The 18,856-nt window shown below is 31.3% G+C and overlaps 1 protein-coding gene across 1 annotated transcript in view; it reads left to right on the top strand.

The window, feature by feature from the left end:
- Positions 1 to 14,100: 14,100 nt before the first annotated feature.
- LOC133177182 (low-density lipoprotein receptor-related protein 1B-like) overlaps positions 14,101 to 18,856 on the top strand; it is a 32,491-nt gene continuing 27,735 nt past the window's right edge. The window contains exons 1-5 of the mRNA XM_061312269.1: positions 14,101 to 14,233; positions 14,745 to 14,870; positions 17,233 to 17,341; positions 17,561 to 17,714; positions 18,155 to 18,271. Of these exons, the coding sequence (XP_061168253.1) occupies positions 14,103 to 14,233; positions 14,745 to 14,870; positions 17,233 to 17,341; positions 17,561 to 17,714; positions 18,155 to 18,271 (637 nt within the window). The 5' untranslated portion in view covers positions 14,101 to 14,102. The remainder of the gene's footprint in view (positions 14,234 to 14,744; positions 14,871 to 17,232; positions 17,342 to 17,560; positions 17,715 to 18,154; positions 18,272 to 18,856) is intronic.

Here is an 18,856-nt window from a genome sequence, read left to right on the forward strand (position 1 = left end):
GACATAATTTAATGCAATATTTGAATTTTTCAACTTGACCTTTTAACTTTGAAATCAAAGGGGGTTTCTTTAAGTCGTTGGGAATTATGATATAAAATTTAATAGAAAAAGCTCAAGGGAAACTTAAGTTATCATTTGAAATTTTTTTGTATCGTAGGAATTTCCAACCTTGACCTTTTGACCTCAAATCAATAGGGATCTTCTCTAGGCTATATGAAGGAGTTGTGATATGAAATGATATTGCAAAAGCTCAAAGGCTTTTTGAAATATTGTCCCCAAATGAAAGTGTTATAATACATACATGCACAGATAGAATGACAAACGGACACACCAAAATTAATATTCCCACTTACAGTACAACCAGGGACAACAAAATAAACTGTTTACATAAAAACACACATACTTGCCTGTACAAGTTATTTATAAAATAATTGATAAACATTTATTGGGGGGCCCGTGGGGGGGGGGGGGGAGGAGGTGTTACCTACAGGTATTAGGTCATATGTTTTCTGTTAAGTCCGTGACTTCTTCCATTTTCCTCCACTCTTTGCTCTGTAAAATAATTGAAAAAGCCAAGAAGCATATATACCATTATACATTACAATTAATGCTAAAATGCTAATGCTGAATTATTTTGAATGAATCATAATTAATTTAATTGAACTTTATGGGCTTGACTTATCACGTAAATTGTTCTTCGTGATTTTGTTTATCAATAATGTGAACGAGCAGTTACATGTACATTATCATGATTATAGTAACTTGTATGTATACATTAAAAAATGTTAACCACATGTACACACTCTGGTTCATGACATTGAACTGCATGATAACAATGCCCACTTAATTTTATTTTTCAGTGTGGAAATGAAACATATTTGTTAATTTTATTTTTTGAGATATTAAACATTGGCATTATTTTTATTATTATGCAGTACCTTCAAAAATATTATTATATTATATTACAGAAAGTGATGACCTGTTTGGTTTGATTCATTTGCTGCATTGTTAATAGGAATACATTTCTGCTAAAGAATAAACATTAATTTTAATATAACAATACTTAATAATCCTCATAGTTAAATGATGACATATAGCCAAATACACACACATGAAATGAAACAAAAATCACACTAGAGATTTTATTTTTAGTTCTAACTTAAATTCAAAATAATACGCAATTGAAATTTTATTTCCAAAAAGGATCATTTACATGTGAAATCTATAATCAATGTTATGAAACTATTGAGTGTAAAAGCCATTCATCAACATTTACTGTAGAATCCTTAATTTATGTGAGTACTAAATATACTCAAATAAGAATGTAAACAAGAATTAACAAGTGGACTGCTGCTCAAATTTTCACTTTTTACATGTATTTTTACAAGTATTTCAGCTATAAAATAATAAAAGCAAGTAATTTTGTTTCATAAGTGAAACTCGATTTATAAGCTACAGATTGAATTTTAGAAATAATTTGATGAAACTTGTACATATAATTATATACACACAGTACATGTATATGTACATTTAAGATCTTCCTTCAGCTCTACCACCATACTGATTTTTAGTGCGTGTTTCTAGACATCTTTTGCATATACATGTAACAAGTAGGAATCAAATAAGTTGATCAATATAAATCATTATAGATTGGACATGTAAGATGTATAAACTTCATATCAATAGATTTTCACAAACTATATAGACAAAGTCAGTAAATATTTCCAATTATGATATCACTTTTTGATAATATTACATGTATATTTACATGTATAGGGTTGTCCTTAAGACCTGGGGGCAGGGGAATTTCTTCACCTATAATGACATAATTCCCCGATTTCTCTGGTATTTCCCTCTCAACCCTCACTAGGGGGAGGAACCCCCAACATGCTTTTTTTTAAAGCTGTTTCATTTCTTATGGACAACCCAAATATCATGTACAGTGTCTATCTGAAAACTTTAAGGTCAGAAATTAAGTTAATTTAAATGGCTCAGCAAAATGTCTTTAGTCTTTAATTCCTTGGGGGACAACAAAAACTGCATAATGTTCTTACCAGTTCCAACAGGCAAAACCTCATTCAGCTTGACCCTCTCGGTTAACGGGTTTGGATAATAGCGTTTCCCCTATCAGGTATAGGTGACAACATGTTCTTTTTTTTCTTTTCCAGTGTAGACCAAGTATATTTCTGTGTTTGACACATACATGTACATGTAGGTTTGTTCACATAAATAAGACGGTCCAAGTCCCATAACAGCTGCAACTTTTCAAGATGGTTCAAGATAGGAAGCGTTTCAGGGACAGAAATGTCTTCTGTGTTGCATTTAAAATGCCTTGTATGTGCAGCTGAATCTATTTTACAATCTTTCAACAAAACTAGAGATTTTTTTATCACAATTGTCCTCAAATCAACTCTTCAAGTCACTTCATCTTTTCGTCTGCCATTAAGACACCAAACTTTTAATTCCTTTATATAAGGAGAGTTCCACTAAGGGAGATAATTTTTCTAATAGTTTCAGCCAACTTCAATAGATCTATTTTTTAATTAGCATAATGCCATTTGCAACCATATTCCTTTTAACTATCAATTGATTTTGAAGGATTTTTGCAGTTAAACTGATATTTATAATATTTTAGGCGTTTCTTGGGTTTTTACAGCATTATAAATATAGTGGTATTTTAAACACATTGATTTAATCTAATTTTAGACCCCACTTCTACAGAATCAGTGTTGATAAATGAAATAAAATAAAATATTTTTAGTTAGAGCACTTCTTTTAAATTTATTTGATATTTTCCATTTGAATAAAAGTGCATTTTTTGCTGCATTTTTTTTCTCTTAATCTATGGGTGTTTTTCTAAATATTTTCATAAAACTGTGCTAAAAATAGAATATAGGACTATAATAGGGGTCCCCACAGGTACCTGACAGTTTTGATACTGGGATTTATTAGAGGACGCATGATGCTAATCAGAAACAATAAAATCAGTCAAAATGATCACAATGCCTTTCATAATAAAATTTGGATTTTGCATGATTTTCTCGTAGATACTCACTTAAACATGAGAACCATACACCTACAAACCATGATTTGCTTTTTCAACTATAAGGATATCTCTAGATGACATTATCATGATTAGCTAAATTTCAAATTCAATATCCATTACAGCTATTGTTTTCATTTTTTTAATCAGTAAGATAATTAAATCAATTCATTTTTTTTACAGGGCAGCAGCTTTATCATTTATGACGCATCACATATCGCTTTTTTAAAAAATTCAACAAGAACATATATTGAAGTAAAATTCACTAAAGACATAGAAGAAATATTCTTGCAAACAATTTATTCATCAGGTAAGATTGTATATGATTTTTTGTTTTATTCGATTTGAATTAAATACATTTCAATTGTGTTAGGAGATATATTTTTTAGGTACTTTTCAAAATAATTATGTTTTACCAGATGTGTGCTCAAAGAAGGGATGTGATCATTTTTGCTTTCCTGGAAAGAATACAGTTGTATGTCAGTGCTTTGAGGGATACTCATTGAGTCTAAACGGAAGAGATTGTCTTCGTAAGTGAAATATTCTTTTAATTAAAACGCATTCTCTGTAAGCTCCAAAAAATCTTGGAAACAACATGTTCCGGATTTGATGAAATTTGCACCACAGATGTGTCTTGGTACAAAACTAGCAAATATGGTGTCGGAAGTTCCACACGTGCACTTGGTTGCCATGGAGACGGATCCATCGAATTTGGCCATTTTTGGCCCTTTTTGACCAAATGAAAACATGAAAATTAAGGAAATGTAAACGGATATTTATCGGTATCTACTACACTCAAACTAAAATCATTGGATCACATGGTAACTTGAACTTTTAAGGTACACAAGGCATATAATCGTTTATTCTAGAAATATTCCCAATCTAATAAAAAGGTCATGCAAATTGACATGGTTTCTGAAAATTTGAAAAATGGAGGATTTAGCATTTTTTGAGATCTTTAAGGCTAAATAAGAAAAATTGTCAGTGGAAAATTTCCAAATCTTATATGTGTTTTTATACTTGAGAATTAGTAGTGTCATCTCATGAAAAAAATATCGGTGGGCATTTACTCCTATTTTTAGTAACATGTATCTATAAATAGATATATTTTAGAAAAATGTAAAAAATCAAATTTTGGCAAAGTTTTAGATGTCAATGCTGGATAATTAGGAAGTATATTGTAAATATTAAGATGTTAATGACAGTAGCTAGACACCACTAGCTGGAGTGAAAAATGGTTGAGGGGGATTCCCATTTCTATTTATAGTATCAAGCACCCAAATATAGATATGTCTCTGAATATTAAGAAAAATGACAGTTTTATGCTAATTGGAAGCTTCATAGAAAAAGTCTTAACAAATATTAAGCTTTTTACAATATGCCTTCCAAAAGAACATGTGTTTGTACAATAATTGATACAATATTGAGCATCAACTCTTGTTTCTTTTTATAACAACAATGGTCTAAAAATAGATTCCTCGAATTATCGAGAAAATGTAGATTCTTGCACTTTTTCAGGCAATGATGGATGGAAAAAATGCAGACTAACTGTTATAAACCTAGTGTGATTGACAAGTACTAGAAACCATTTACAGAAATATACACTATCTGAAGGGGGTGCCCTTTTCTATTTATAGCACAAACACCCATAAATAGAGACATCTCAGCATATGAGGAAAAATGACAATTTTCCACCAGTTGTAAGCTTCATTGAAAAAAATATTTACAAAATATACTGCTGTCTACAATATGTCATGAACAAAAACATTTGGGCAATTAATAATTGACACAATATTGAAGATGGACTCTTTTCTTTTTATAGTAACCGTTGTCTAAAAATAGATGCAGTGAGTTATTTAGAAAATAGAGATTCTTGCAGTATTTTAGACATTATGGATTAAAAATTTGAATACTCCCTATTATAAATATTATGTGACTGACAAGTACTGAAACCAATGACTGAAATGCAGAATGTTTCAAGGGGATTCCCATTTCTATTTTTAGCACCAAAAAAAAATAACCTAGATACGTCATAGTAGGTAAAATGAGGTTAAATAAAAATTTCCCATATACTGGAAGCTTCATTAAAATTTTTACAAACATATTGCTATCTACAATATTTCAACAACAGAAACAGCTGTTTAGACAGCACTTTACATATTAATGAACGTAGGCTCACAATTCTTTTTTAGCAACAGTTTCTAAAAATAGATGCTGTATTATGTAAACTCGCACTATTTGAGATATCATGGATGGAAAATTTCCAGACTAACTGAATAGTGAAAACGAAATGAAATATGGAGATAACGAACAGCATTCAAGCTCAAAGTCCATTTAGACAATACAAATTGGGAGCAGAGCAAACACGGACCTCCAAAAACATCAGAGGTGGGATCAGGAGCCATGGAGGAGTGAGCATCTCCTGCTGATCGAAAAAAAAAACAGGAAATATCCGTAGACAATTCAGTGTGTATTCAATTCAGTGGTCTAACAATTAGTATGAAAAACGTCAGTCAGCATTTGACTTAATGATAGGTTGTATTTGCTGACAAGGTCATTGTATCGACCATAAAACTTGCGAAATGATGACTTCAAACGAGACTGTTGATATCCTTGTTTCATCAACTTGTTTTTCAATAGCTTGCCTCGTTTTAGAAATTGTTCCCACGTAGAGCATGTTCTTGCATATCGAAGCAAATGGGAGACATAAACCCCATATGCAGGTGATAAGGGTTTATTGCTACATAAGTAAGGGAAGTTGACGATTGAAAAATTGAAGTCATCACATTTATCATAAAGCTTTGTTGTTATGTCACCATTAAAGTCTTTTAGTTAATTATCCATAATGTGACTGACAAGTACATGTGCCAGTTACCATTAAGTGACAAGCACAAAAAACAATGAGGACTTCCAGCTCTATTTATAACTGAAATACACAAAATCAGTGAGGATTTCTATTTATAGCAACAAAATTATACAAGAGACCAGAGAGTTTCAGCAGTCATCTGAGAAAAACCCTGTAACGGATCCATGAAATGACAATTAAACAAGAGAATCGAGGGCCTAGGATCGCTCTTCTGAATCTTATATATTTAGATTAAGCCTTGAAATCCCAAACGTAGCTCTGTGACCTACTTTTTGGATAAACTCTGTGAATGCAATGATTGTAAGCCTCTTATAATTTAAAATATTCAGATATTACCTTAAAAATCCTATTTTTTGTCCACACATTTCGAGGAACCAAGATGCTTTATCTACCAAAGTTTGATGACTCTAAGCCTCTTAGTATCAGAAATATTTAGATATAACTGTGAAATTCCAAAATTAAGTCACTTTAACATACAATTAGGTTAACATAGTCCGTGATCCCAAGATGCATCAAATGAGAACGTTTGATGATTATTAGCCTCTTACTCTCTCAAATATTTAGATATTCCCTTAAAAATCCAAATGACCTAGTTTGGTTTGATACATCCAGAGGACCCAAGATGCATCACGTGACGAAGTATAATGAATCTAAGCCAATTACTATCTGAAATATTTAAATATCATCATGAAATTCAAAAGGTAGATCACGGTGATCTACCTTTCAGTTGATACACTCCGAGGGCTCAAGGTACATCAACTGACAGTGTTTGATGATTCTAGGTTTCACAGTGTCCAAAATATGCCTCTAAAATGATTTGAAATTAAATACTGCCAAAATTCAAATGCATCAACTTACAAGGTTTTATGAGTCTAAACCTCTCAGTAGCTAAAATAATGACAATAATTTTTGTAAAAAAAAAGGGTCATCGTGTCCTACTTTTGAGTCAACTTGACATGAGGTCCTATGATGCATCAATTGAAAAAAAAATCTTAATTCCAATCATTATATAGGGCAATATAATAATGCCCAAGGGTGATGCCTTGAACAATTTTTAATCTTCATCATATTTGCATCCATGTTAGCATATAATTAAAGCTTGATGATAAACTGCCCAGTGGTTCTTAAGAAGAGGATTTGTTTTGGCAACCACTACTTTTACCTAAGCTGATCACCTGATGTCTGTCATCCGTCCATTTGTCCGTGCGTCTGTAAACTTTTCACATTTTTAACTTCTTCTCAAGAACCACTGGGTGAATTTTAAACACCTTAGTACAAAGCATTCTTGTGTGAAAGGGAGTTTAAATTGTTAAAATTAAAGGCCAAGCCCCATTACAAGTTTAGAAAATCAAGAAGAAACAAAAATAGTTTGGAGTCATTAAAACATACAAAGTATTCTCAAGAACCAGTAGGCCAGAAAAGCTGAAACTTAAGTTGAAGCTTCCAGAGGTAGTGTACATTCTGAATTGTTCAAATCCTGACTCCAGGGTGTATGATGGGCCCACAATAGGGAATCAAAGTTTTACATTGAAATATATATGAAAATTTTTAAAAATCGTAAGAACCACTGGGCCAGTAAAGCTGAAACTTATTTGGAAGCTTCTATAGGTAGTGTAGATTCTAAATTGTTCAAATCATGTCATGACTCCCAAGGGTAAGGTGGGCCACAATAAGTATGACAAGGGGGAAATCTGGTGAGGAACAGGAGGGACAAAGTAATTAAGCTGAGCGTTGTGGGACATGGGCCTCTTGTTTCCCTAATTATCTCCCCCTGTTTAAGGGGCACATCCCTATGTTTGGTATTAATGAGAGCTCTCAAGCCAAGGACACTCTGTGACAAATTCGACAAAAATTGGCCAAAAGTTATTATGATATTCCAAAAGGTTGACGCAGACCACAGACACAGCCACAGAATAAGCTCTTTGAGTCTTTGGCTAAAAAGAATTAAAAACTATAGACAAAATAAACTTGTAGATTAATATATTGCATAAAGACAAGAATTAGGGCAATCAGGAATCGGAAAAATAATTAGTTTTGTAATCAGCAACAACGCAGAAAGTAGATGCATGTGGTCCATATTGTCTAAAAGAAAATTCCAATGATAATTGATGTCTTCTGCAAAATTTAATTAAAATACAGAAAAATGCACAGGTTCATGATGTCACAATTGGTAATTAGGAGTTCATCTGTAAACAAGAAGTCTCTGATGAGACTGTAGCTCTATCGGTTTGTACTTATAAAAGAGGAAGAGGAAAGAAGCATCTTGACTTGAAACATTGGAACAGCATTAGGTAGAATAATGATCCTTGGTTTAGTCTCTTTTTGTGGCTAGATTTATTGCAATCAGACTAAATCTGCAGGAGGAGTAGCCTTTAAAGAAAATTACAGAAATTTAGATTTTTAGTAAGCATATCAACATCATTCATCAAAATCAAAAAAGGATAGACAAATTGTATTTATGAGTAGTCTATTTGCATGTTATATGAAAATCAGACCAAAACTTAACCATTTCGAAAGTATTTCACAGACATTTTAATTTTTAGTAAATATGGCAGCACTGTTCATCAAAATCAAAAAACCAATTTATAGAATTATATATCTTAGTGTATTTTTTGTATGCCAGATTATATTGAAATCAAACTAAACAGTAGGAGAAGTAGCGTTTTGAAAGTGTTTTCAAGAAATTTTTATTTCTAGTAACCATGGCATTACCGTTCATTGAAATCAAAAACTGATAAAGAAAATTAGGCATCTTAAAGTAGTCTACCTGTTTGCTAAGTTATATTGAAATCAGCCAAAACTGTAAGTGGAGTAGCATTTAGAAACATTGTTCACAGATAGACGGACAGAGAGATGGACAGACGACGGACATCTTACTATCGTATAAGGTTTTCTGGTCTCTGACCAGTTGAGCTAAAAACTGTATGATCTTTCTGCATGTGAATTTAAACAGTTGAGAAAGCATTTATTTAGTTTCTGACCACAATTTCATATTTGAAAAAAAATAGTTGTATTTAAGCTGACTACCTTCTTCTTCGCTCTTTACAATATCTGAAATAGTGCAATTTCTCTATAATTCACAGTATCTCTTTTCAGACAATTATATATATAAAAAGAATTGAGTATCTACCTTCAATAATATACGACGTGTTGTCTAACATGTTCTTGATGTTAACAGATTGTAGAGGGCAGTTTATTTGAAAATACGTTTTCTATGAGTTTCTGATTGGTGGAAAATTATCTTTACTGTCTGAAATAGTGCAAGAATCTACATCTTTGTGATAATTCAGGGTTTCTATTTTTATAAAATTGTTGCCATAAAAACAAATGAAAGTAAAGGCCCTCTTCATGACATATTGTAGACAATTGTATTATTTTGTAAATATCTTTTTAGAAGAAGGTAATTATTGGTGGAACTTTGTTATTTTTCTCATATGCTAAGACAGAAACTTTTTTACGTGTTTGTTGCTATAAATAGAAAAAGAAACCTCATTCAAATAGTGTGCATTTCAGTAAATGGTCACTATTGCTTGTCATTCACATAATGGTTATAACAGTAACTGTTAGGTTGTAAAGTTCTCATCCGTTATGTGTGAGATAATGCAAGAATTTACATATTCTGGATAACTCTAAGCATTTTGATATTTTTTTGACAATTTTGCTATTATAAAAAATGAGAGTTCACCCCTTAAATAGTGTTCAAATATTAATTGACTAACTGTTCTTGTTAATGACATATTGTAGAGAGCAGTTTATTTTGTAATTTTTTTATTCTGTGAAGTTTATTTACTAAAGAATTGTTATTTATTTTCATATATTGAGACATGTAAATTTTAAGGTGTTTGATTCTATAAATAGAAATGGGAACCCCCTTCAAATACAGGGCCTTACAGTAAATGGTTACTAGAACTTGTCAGTTCCTGTTGTTAAAATATTGTAGATAGCAAATTATTTGTGAATATTTTTACGAAGCTTTCAGTATGTGGAAAATTTTTATTTAACCTCATTTTACATACTAAGACGTATCTAAGTTTTTTTTTTTAATTTTTTGTGCTAAAAATAGAAATGGGCATCCCCTTGAAACATTTTGCATTTCAGTCATTGGTTTTTAGTACTTGTCAGTCACATAATGTTTATAATAGAGAGTATTCAAATTTTCAATCAATAATGTCTAAAATAGTGCAAGAATCTCTATTTTCTAAATAACTCACTGCATCTATTTTTAGACAACGGTTACTATAAAAAGAAAAGAGAGTCAATCTTCAATATTGTGTCAATTATTAATTGCCCAAATGTTTTTGTTCATGACATATTGTAGACAGCAGTATATTTTGTAAATATTTTTTTCAATGAAGCTTACAACTGGTGGAAAATTGTCATTTTTCCTCATATGCTGAGATGTTTCTATTTATGGGTGTTTGTGCTATAAATAGAAAAGGGAACCCCCTTCAGATAGTATATATTTCTGTAAATGGTTTCTAGTACTTGTCAATCACACTAGGTTTATAACAGTTAGTCTGCATCCTTTCCATCCATCAGTGCCTGAAAAAGTGCAAGAATCTACATTTTCTCGATAATTCGAGGAATCTATTTTTAGACCATTGTTGTTATAAAAAGAAACAAGAGTTGATGCTCAATATTGTATCAATTATTGTACAAACACATGTTCTTTTGGAAGGCATATTGTAAAAAGCTTAATATTTGTTAAGACGTGAAGCTTCCAATTAGCATAAAACTGTCATTTTTCTTAATATTCAGAGACATATCTATATTTGGGTGCTTGATACTATAAATAGAAATGGGAATCCCCCTCAACCATTTTTCACTCCAGCTAGTGGTGTCTAGCTACTGTCATTAACATCTTAATATTTACAATATACTTCCTAATTATCCAGCATTGACATCTAAAACTTTGCCAAAATTTGATTTTTTACATTTTTCTAAAATATATCTATTTATAGATACATATTACTAAAAATAGGAGTAAATGCCCACCGATATTTTTTCATGAGATGACACTACTAATTCTCAAGTATAAAAACACACATAAGATTTGGAAATTTTCCACTGACAATTTTTCTTATTTAGCCTTAAAGATCTCAAAAAATGCTAAATCCCCCATTTTTCAAATTTTCAGAAACCATGTCAATTTGCATGACCTTTTTATTAGATTGGGAATATTTCTAGAATAAATGATTATATGCCTTGTGTACCTTCAAAGTTCAAGTTATCATGTGATCCAATGATTTTAGTTTGAGTGTAGTAGATACCGATAAATATCCGTTTACATTTCCTTAATTTTCATGTTTTCATTTGGTCAAAAAGGGCCAAAAATGGCCAAATTCGATGGATCCGTCTCCATGGCAACCAAGTGCACGTGTGGAACTTCCGACACCATATTTGCTAGTTTTGTACCAAGACACATCTGTGGTGCAAATTTCATCAAAATCCGAGATATGTCGTTTCCAAACCCTATAGTAAATTTTTTGGTGCTTACAGAGAATGCGTGTTAATTAACGAATATGGACATCATTTTACAAGATATTTTTTGAGTGTTATTTAATTCTTTTTCCGTAGGAACTCACAAGGACACATCCACTAATCTGGTATTAATCAAAGATGGTAAATTATGTATGTCTGAACTGGATATTGTATTAGGAAAAGGGAAACCAATATTTTGCCAAGCAGGAATAATAAATGTAACTGAGGCCGTGGTAGCTACTGATTCTAAGAAAATCATCTTCATAAAATATTACAATCAAAGTTTATGGCGAATATCAGAAACTGTAATAGGAAAATGGATGGAAAGTCCTTTATTGGAATCAAGTTCTAAAATGACTGGTATGTAAATAGTTTAATATGATACAAGAATCCACATGTAAACTGTAAATAGTTTTTTTTGGACGAATGTGTGAGTAGGCATAAATTGCAAATTTGGATGTCCGTATGATTGATATAGTTTTTTTTTTTATTGATGTCAACATTGATGTCAACATTCCTAGTTAAGGGTAGAATTTTTTAAAATTTATATATCATATGCGTATATATCATATACATGTACTTTTTGTCTTATATAATTTTCAAAAATATAATCTTTTCAAAATTCACAGTGTGATTAAATATATACAATGTATGATTCCTTATGACCGTCAGTGTGTTTCCTCTCAGTAAACATGTATCCAGCTATAATTTTTAAATAAAGGAGCATTAGAGTTCTTAACATAGGTGCCACATCTATCAAATATCTAATACGTGTTATTTTGATAAGGTCGGAGTAAATTACGTTATATGAAAATAGAGTCTACGAAAAATGTGAAGAAAGAGGATTATACGAGGACTGTCTTAGAAAAGCGGCATTTAAGCTTCCTGACAATTCTTTTTCATTTAATGCACATGGAAAAGAAACAGCCTTTGTGATTTATGCATATACTGTGTGCCGTGATATAAATAATGAATCAATATACATCTTCTTAATCTCATATATAGATACACTTAATTGTTAGAACTACTTTTGTATTATTCTATACTTGAGCCGAAAAATTATCATTGAGATTTCCTGTCTGCACAAAGGTATTTATTTAAATTTCTGTTTTCATACAACAGTCAGCATAATAATAACAATAATGCTGTGCTTTGTATGAACTTTGCATAAATAAAAGGCAGGGTTTGTCACATAGTCCACTCGCCTCAGGCTTGTGCGCCCTCTGACTGACATTGGTGTCTGGGACTGATACAGGATAAGATATGGAAAAAGAAATGTATTATTATCTACTTACCAGATTATGCAAAGATAAATTATGACGTGAAGATTTAATGTGTAAAAATTCAGTAATTTTACATTAATAATACATTTACAATAAAATGACGATATACCCAGAGACACTCTCATCAGGTATTTTCGGAAATACCTCCTGTGATATTGTAGTATTCCAAATTATCAAAGGAGGTTGGAATCTTTTTTTTTCAAAATGGAAGTGAAGAAACGATGAAACGCAGAAACAAATGTTTTGTACTCTGTTTTATACCCGAAAATATTCAGGTTTGGTTTGGTTAGTTTTCTGATTCAATAGTACGCTTGGTAGATTAACAAAAATGAAGACAAACTGAAATGTCAGGACCATTACACGATGTAGAAACATGGAAACCGCCAATTTGCTTTGCAAGAAGTCAGGGTTATGATCGGGGTTGAGAAATTGTGCTTTCAAAGAATAATCAAAGAATTAATTCCTTGAAATTTTAATAAATCTAGTACTTGCAAAATTGAGGCATTCGTATCTTGCAGAAAATCAGAACTATAGTCGAATTTCTTTCTCTATATGTTTATACATAAAGATGCAAAATTCCGGAACAAATTCAAAACAAAGCAAATTATGTTTTGTCGTTGTTGCGCCTACAGCTTTTTATTAACTTGAGGAAATCGCAATATATAAAATTTTTTTAGTATTTCATAAAAAAATCTATGAAAAATGTTACTCATGGTAAATGATACATAATGCTATAAAATAAAATAAAAATAAACAGAAAATATTCTGCATGGGATAGTGTAAACCATAACTTCGTGAATTATAGGCAGATCAAGAATGATCTAAAATTTTGGTCAGTTCGGATGGTTTTAAATGCAAGTTCTTAGACAGGACCCTTTGGATAGGGTCACAAGGACACCCTAACAAAAATTTAGTATAGTTATTATCATTTATTATAGTAAACTATAGTGACAACTTTATAATCTGATTTACTATGAAACTTTATTTTGAAACTTTTTTTGAGATTTCAAAGCTTAAAATATCTTAAATTAGATAACAGTTATGTAAACATTGGAAATATTATGTGAATATACAAATAATACTTCCATTTAATATTAATAAAAAAAGCGCATGTATGGATTAAAGAACAAAAAAATAATTTGAAATCCATAGTAAAATACCTTGATTTACCATAATAAAAAAAAACTTTGATACTATAGTTAACTATAGTTAACTATAGTAAACTATAGTTAACTTTTATAGTATTTTTTTGTTAGGGCAGATAGAACGTCAGATAATTTTTGCAAATTTTCCCTTGTTTCTAACTGTCGTTAATGTCCAGGTATACCCAACAAGCAAGACAGTAATTTCTTAAATATACTTATGGTTTGAGTGTGTCCTCTCTTCGTCCAAAGTCAATATGCTGTATAGGTTTTTTTAAGGATTGCATATGGGTCCGAACGGGTCATCGTTTTTCTTTGCTGAGAAGAACTTTATAAAAGAGAGCAACTTCGACACCACAGTTAAAAGAATAGAAGATGCACTGACGATATATTCACTTTCAGTGGATATCCATAACAGGTATCTGTAAAATGATATGCTTCTAAAAATGTTAAATTGTTAAGAAATTGTACTGAGTAGACAAACTTAAATGTACATATACTTAAAAATATCTTTTCAAAAGTTTTAAAGAAAACAGTAAGGGATATTTACTTGTTTTGTAAGACATTGATTTTTGGAGGTTTTATGACGAATTGGCAAAATTTTGGATTTTTTGCAAAAATTGAGCTTTGGAAGATTTCTAAATTTTAAAAGAGGAAAGAAACTGACTCGCTTGTTCCTAAGATCAGATTAGTACGTAGCATTTGACAGTTCTGTGTGATCGGTGAAACTACCCATTATAAACTACTACCAATGGGCACTATTCATTTAAGCGAGAAAAAAGAAATAGATTGATTTATGTTCAAAGGCATTCTTAAGAGGAGATTAATAGAATATAAAAAAGTTTTCTTTTGAGAGAGAGAGAGGAGAAAGGCAGACTCAAAAAAGCGTTACAACTAATGATATAAATGTTCTGGTATATATTTCATAGAATATTAGCCTGGACAACGTCAGAAAATTACTACATACAGATTTCAACTCTTGAAGGCAAAGATGTGAGACAAATAATGCAGTCTTTGGACATCAATTATTTAGTTAGCGATCCCTTGTCACAGAGGTAATCTTTATAACGACAAGTGAAGATAGAGATTAGTGATCCATCTCGTAAAACCTTCAAACAATACAAATTTGTGAACAGGGCATAAAACACTAACCCCTGCAAATTTCAGAGTTGAGTACAGGTGCCTAGGAGGAGTAAGCATCAAATAACAAATAAAAATTGACATTTCTATATATAAACGACGTATGATCAATTAAAAATAGTTACTTTCATTCTTATGTCGACTCAATATATCCCAGTTAGCTTGAAATAAAAAATACCACAGATTCTGTAACATCTGTTTCATATTTACATATTTTACTAGAAAAAGACGTGAATGGTAGCCTAACAAAAAAAAAATCGTCATCAACTTCCCTTACTTATATAGCAATATACCCTTATATCCTGCATATGTGGTTTATGTCTCTCAGTTGATTCGATACGCAAGAGGATGCTCTACGTATGAACAATTTCTAAAACGAGGCAAGATATTGACAAACAAGTTGATGAACCAAGGATATCAACAGTCTCGATGGAAGTCATCTTTTCGCAAGGTTTACGGTCGATACAATGACCTTGTCAGCACAAACAACCTATTATTGAGTCAAATGCTGACTGGCGTTTTTCAGATTAATTGTTAGGCTATTATTTATACATAAAACTGTGTACGGATTTTTCCGGGGTTTTATTTCCGATCATGACAAGGAACACGCGGTGGGGGTGACCAGTCGACAGGAGATGCTTTCTCCTCCAAGGCACCTGATCCCACCTCTAAATTTTGAGGTCCGTGCTTGCTTTGCTCCAAATTTGTATCGTTTCATTGGACTTTCGAGATTGAATACTGTTCCTTATCTTCAGATTTCATTGTTATTTAGTACACGTTTCACACGTCGAGCAAAAAGTTTTTTGCTGCTATCAAATCACTTGGTACAGATTTGTCAGAGAGGTATCTTTGAAAAAGTCGGCTTGGGCTCGTAAATCTTCTTTTCTCTCAGTATGAATTCTTAATAAATGTAACTTTTATTGTATTTTTTTTATCATTTCCTCAGTCCGACGTATACTATCCATGGATGATTTTTTTTTTGCTTGAATTATAATTTAAATCGTTTTTATACAGAGCTCTCATATCTGCTACTCTCCAATTTACACCTCTTTCAACAATTTTTACATAAGAAAATTGGCGAAAGTGTAAAAAGTGAACCATTGAATTTGAAAATTGATTTTAATTATTAGTTATCAGTGAAAAAAAAAGATTTTATGTTTTTAATTCATTATCACTTAAGAGGATTTTAAAAAAAAAAAAAAAAAAAAAAAGTGATTTTTTACCTCGCAAAATAGTTTCCTCAAAAATTTGAAATAAATCCTTTTAAGTGATTATATATCTGGTTGATTGTATGCTGATTTACGTCAAATCCGAGAATTTGTCACTCATATACCGACAAAGAGTTTCAAATGAAGACCTACATGACATTCAAGGCCATTGAGCAGTGAGGTATCTTTATCGTGCCAACACCTACCGTGACACAGGGCCTCGATTTAAAAGGCCTCATCCAAAAGTCCCGTTTATTTCTTTTCAAAGTTTTGAGCGCATAGTAAAAGAACAGTTGTCACTTATTTTTTATCGACTAAGATCTTTCGCAACTGGGGCATTGACCCATGAACTTCTGATCACGGAGCAAGAGTTCTTCGGATTGAGCTACCGTGAACGTGATTATAGATTTGAAATAAATGATGAAGTATCATCTTAACGACAATTAATAAATTTATTGATATAAAATAAATGATAGATGGAGAGCTAACAGATATCTAGCTCAAAGATTCATTGAAACAATAAAAAATGGACCTGAGCAAACTAGGACCTTTTAAAGTATCAGATGAATAAACATGTGCCATGCAGGAGTAAAGATCCCCTGTCGACCAGTCACACCTGCTGTGTGCTTTTTGTCTTCATCGGGTAAATGGAAAAATCCTTAGAAATTTCTTTGTGAAAATTTCAATTTCAAAAGTTCACCTTTTTGACCTTGTCCAGGAATCGTTTACAAAGAAAATTATACAAAGAAGAATGTATGAGAGCGTAGAAGAAACGGCAACTCTTGGTAGAGAAAGCTATGTGTTGAAAACATAACCACATGCTAGCTCAAATTTAATTTTGTTCATATTATACCAGGTGACACATGTGTTCTTTTGGGGCATGTGCATTTTTTATTTTTTGTTTATTTTATTTGTTTTGTTTTGAATTTTTTTTTCTTTTTTTTTTGTATTTTTTTTTCCTTTTTTAGGGGGGGGGGGGGGGTTATTATATTCTTTCTATAAATACAATCACTTCTTGTATTGAAACGTGCTTTAGATATTCAAATATGTTTCTTTTTATTTTAATAAGAATATTCTGGGGTACGAAAAGAGGAATCATGAGTGTTAATAACGACGGAAACAATGTGAGGGTGATCAGAAGATTAAATTACACGATGCAATCATTAAACATTTTGCAGGTTGGTATTGATATTTTTATTAAGCAGCCCATATTGTATGTAGTATTTCCGAAGAAACATGTACATATTTTTAAAGAATTTACTTTTTAGCAGGTTTTTTTTTTATTTTCCAGTATTTAAATGAAAAAAATAAAAAAGATTTATTGTAAACATTTTTTTAAACGATATGTATGAATTAAAAATGTATATGTTAAAACGATTTATTTTCTTTAATAACAGGGTTTAGTCATTTGGACGGAATACCAATCAACGAATTCAACAAGTATTTGCTCAGCAGATTATAGATCTATAGAAATATCTTCATCGTGCATTTCATACCAAGGAAGTTTATCGAATATTTTTATACAGGATGCATTTCTTCGTAGTTTGAGAGGTTATTTTTTGCATAAGGACATACCCAACAAATAAATCAGCATACATTACCAGGGGTTTGAAAAAAGATATCAGAAGATGAAAATCCTTTTTTTTCCCAAGGAAAAAAAAACTGCAAAAATTGCCAAAAATAATTATAATTTTACCTAAAATTTCCTCAAAAATTGTTTTGTACCGATTCATAAAAGTCGAAAACTTTCCGGTACTCTAAAATTGCAGAGTATAAGAAAAGGAAGTTCAAAATCACGTTGCATATATATCTTTAAATTTTGACAAAAATGGAATTGTAAAATGTATGTACGAAACTGATTTACGTCTATACTCGATTCTTTACAGAATTTCAAAGATTTTATCGTATAGAACAGTTTTAAGAATTTCAGATGGTAAAAATTTATTCCATCGGTACTATGAAATTCATTGAAGCAACATTCTTATTTGTAGATAATTGTGCAGTAGGAAATGGTGGATGTGATCAGTTGTGTATAAGTGGCAGTACAAGTAAATGTTTTTGCTATGAAGGTTATGCTAGGCAAAACGGATCTACAGAATGCAGAAAAGGTAAATTTGCTAAGAAACCTTTCAATGAAAAAAAAAAAAAAAAATTCAAGCCACAGACACATGACGTTGACTCTACAATCCAAAATCCTTTTTTATATAAATTCGTCGTTCGATTGATGTGAATGATTTTTTATCTAATTAGAAACTCATTTAACATATCAGTTACACTTATTAGATATTTAATTTAGCTTATTTAGCCTGAAATGTTTTCTTTTTTGATTCAAAATGTCCACAAAAATAGGAATGAAGAATTCTTTTAAATATAAACATAGGTAAACATTTTTTTCTTTGTTGGATATTAGTGGTGCTTTGGGGAAATTTTCAAAATTCAACAATGTCTGAAGAAGGATTCTTAAACTACAAGTGCGTTTTTCGTCAAGAAGCCATTTATAAGGCTGGCTTTAATTTTGTCATTTTTTTAAACAGCCTCTTACAACCACCAAGAAGATTTAAAACGCCGTGCAAACAAGTCCTTGGGTGTATATGGGTATATATTGGTGTCCAAAACGTATCCTCCAAAGTGACTAGAAGTATCAAAACATACGTTTTAGTCACTCCTGCACAATGCACTTTTTCTGCTTATAT

The sequence above is a fragment of the Saccostrea echinata genome, unplaced genomic scaffold (assembly GCF_033153115.1).
Source record: "Saccostrea echinata isolate AGI-Se365-2 ecotype Australia unplaced genomic scaffold, CSIRO_AGI_Sech_v1 ptg000089l, whole genome shotgun sequence".
Lineage (NCBI taxonomy): Eukaryota > Metazoa > Mollusca > Bivalvia > Ostreida > Ostreidae > Saccostrea > Saccostrea echinata.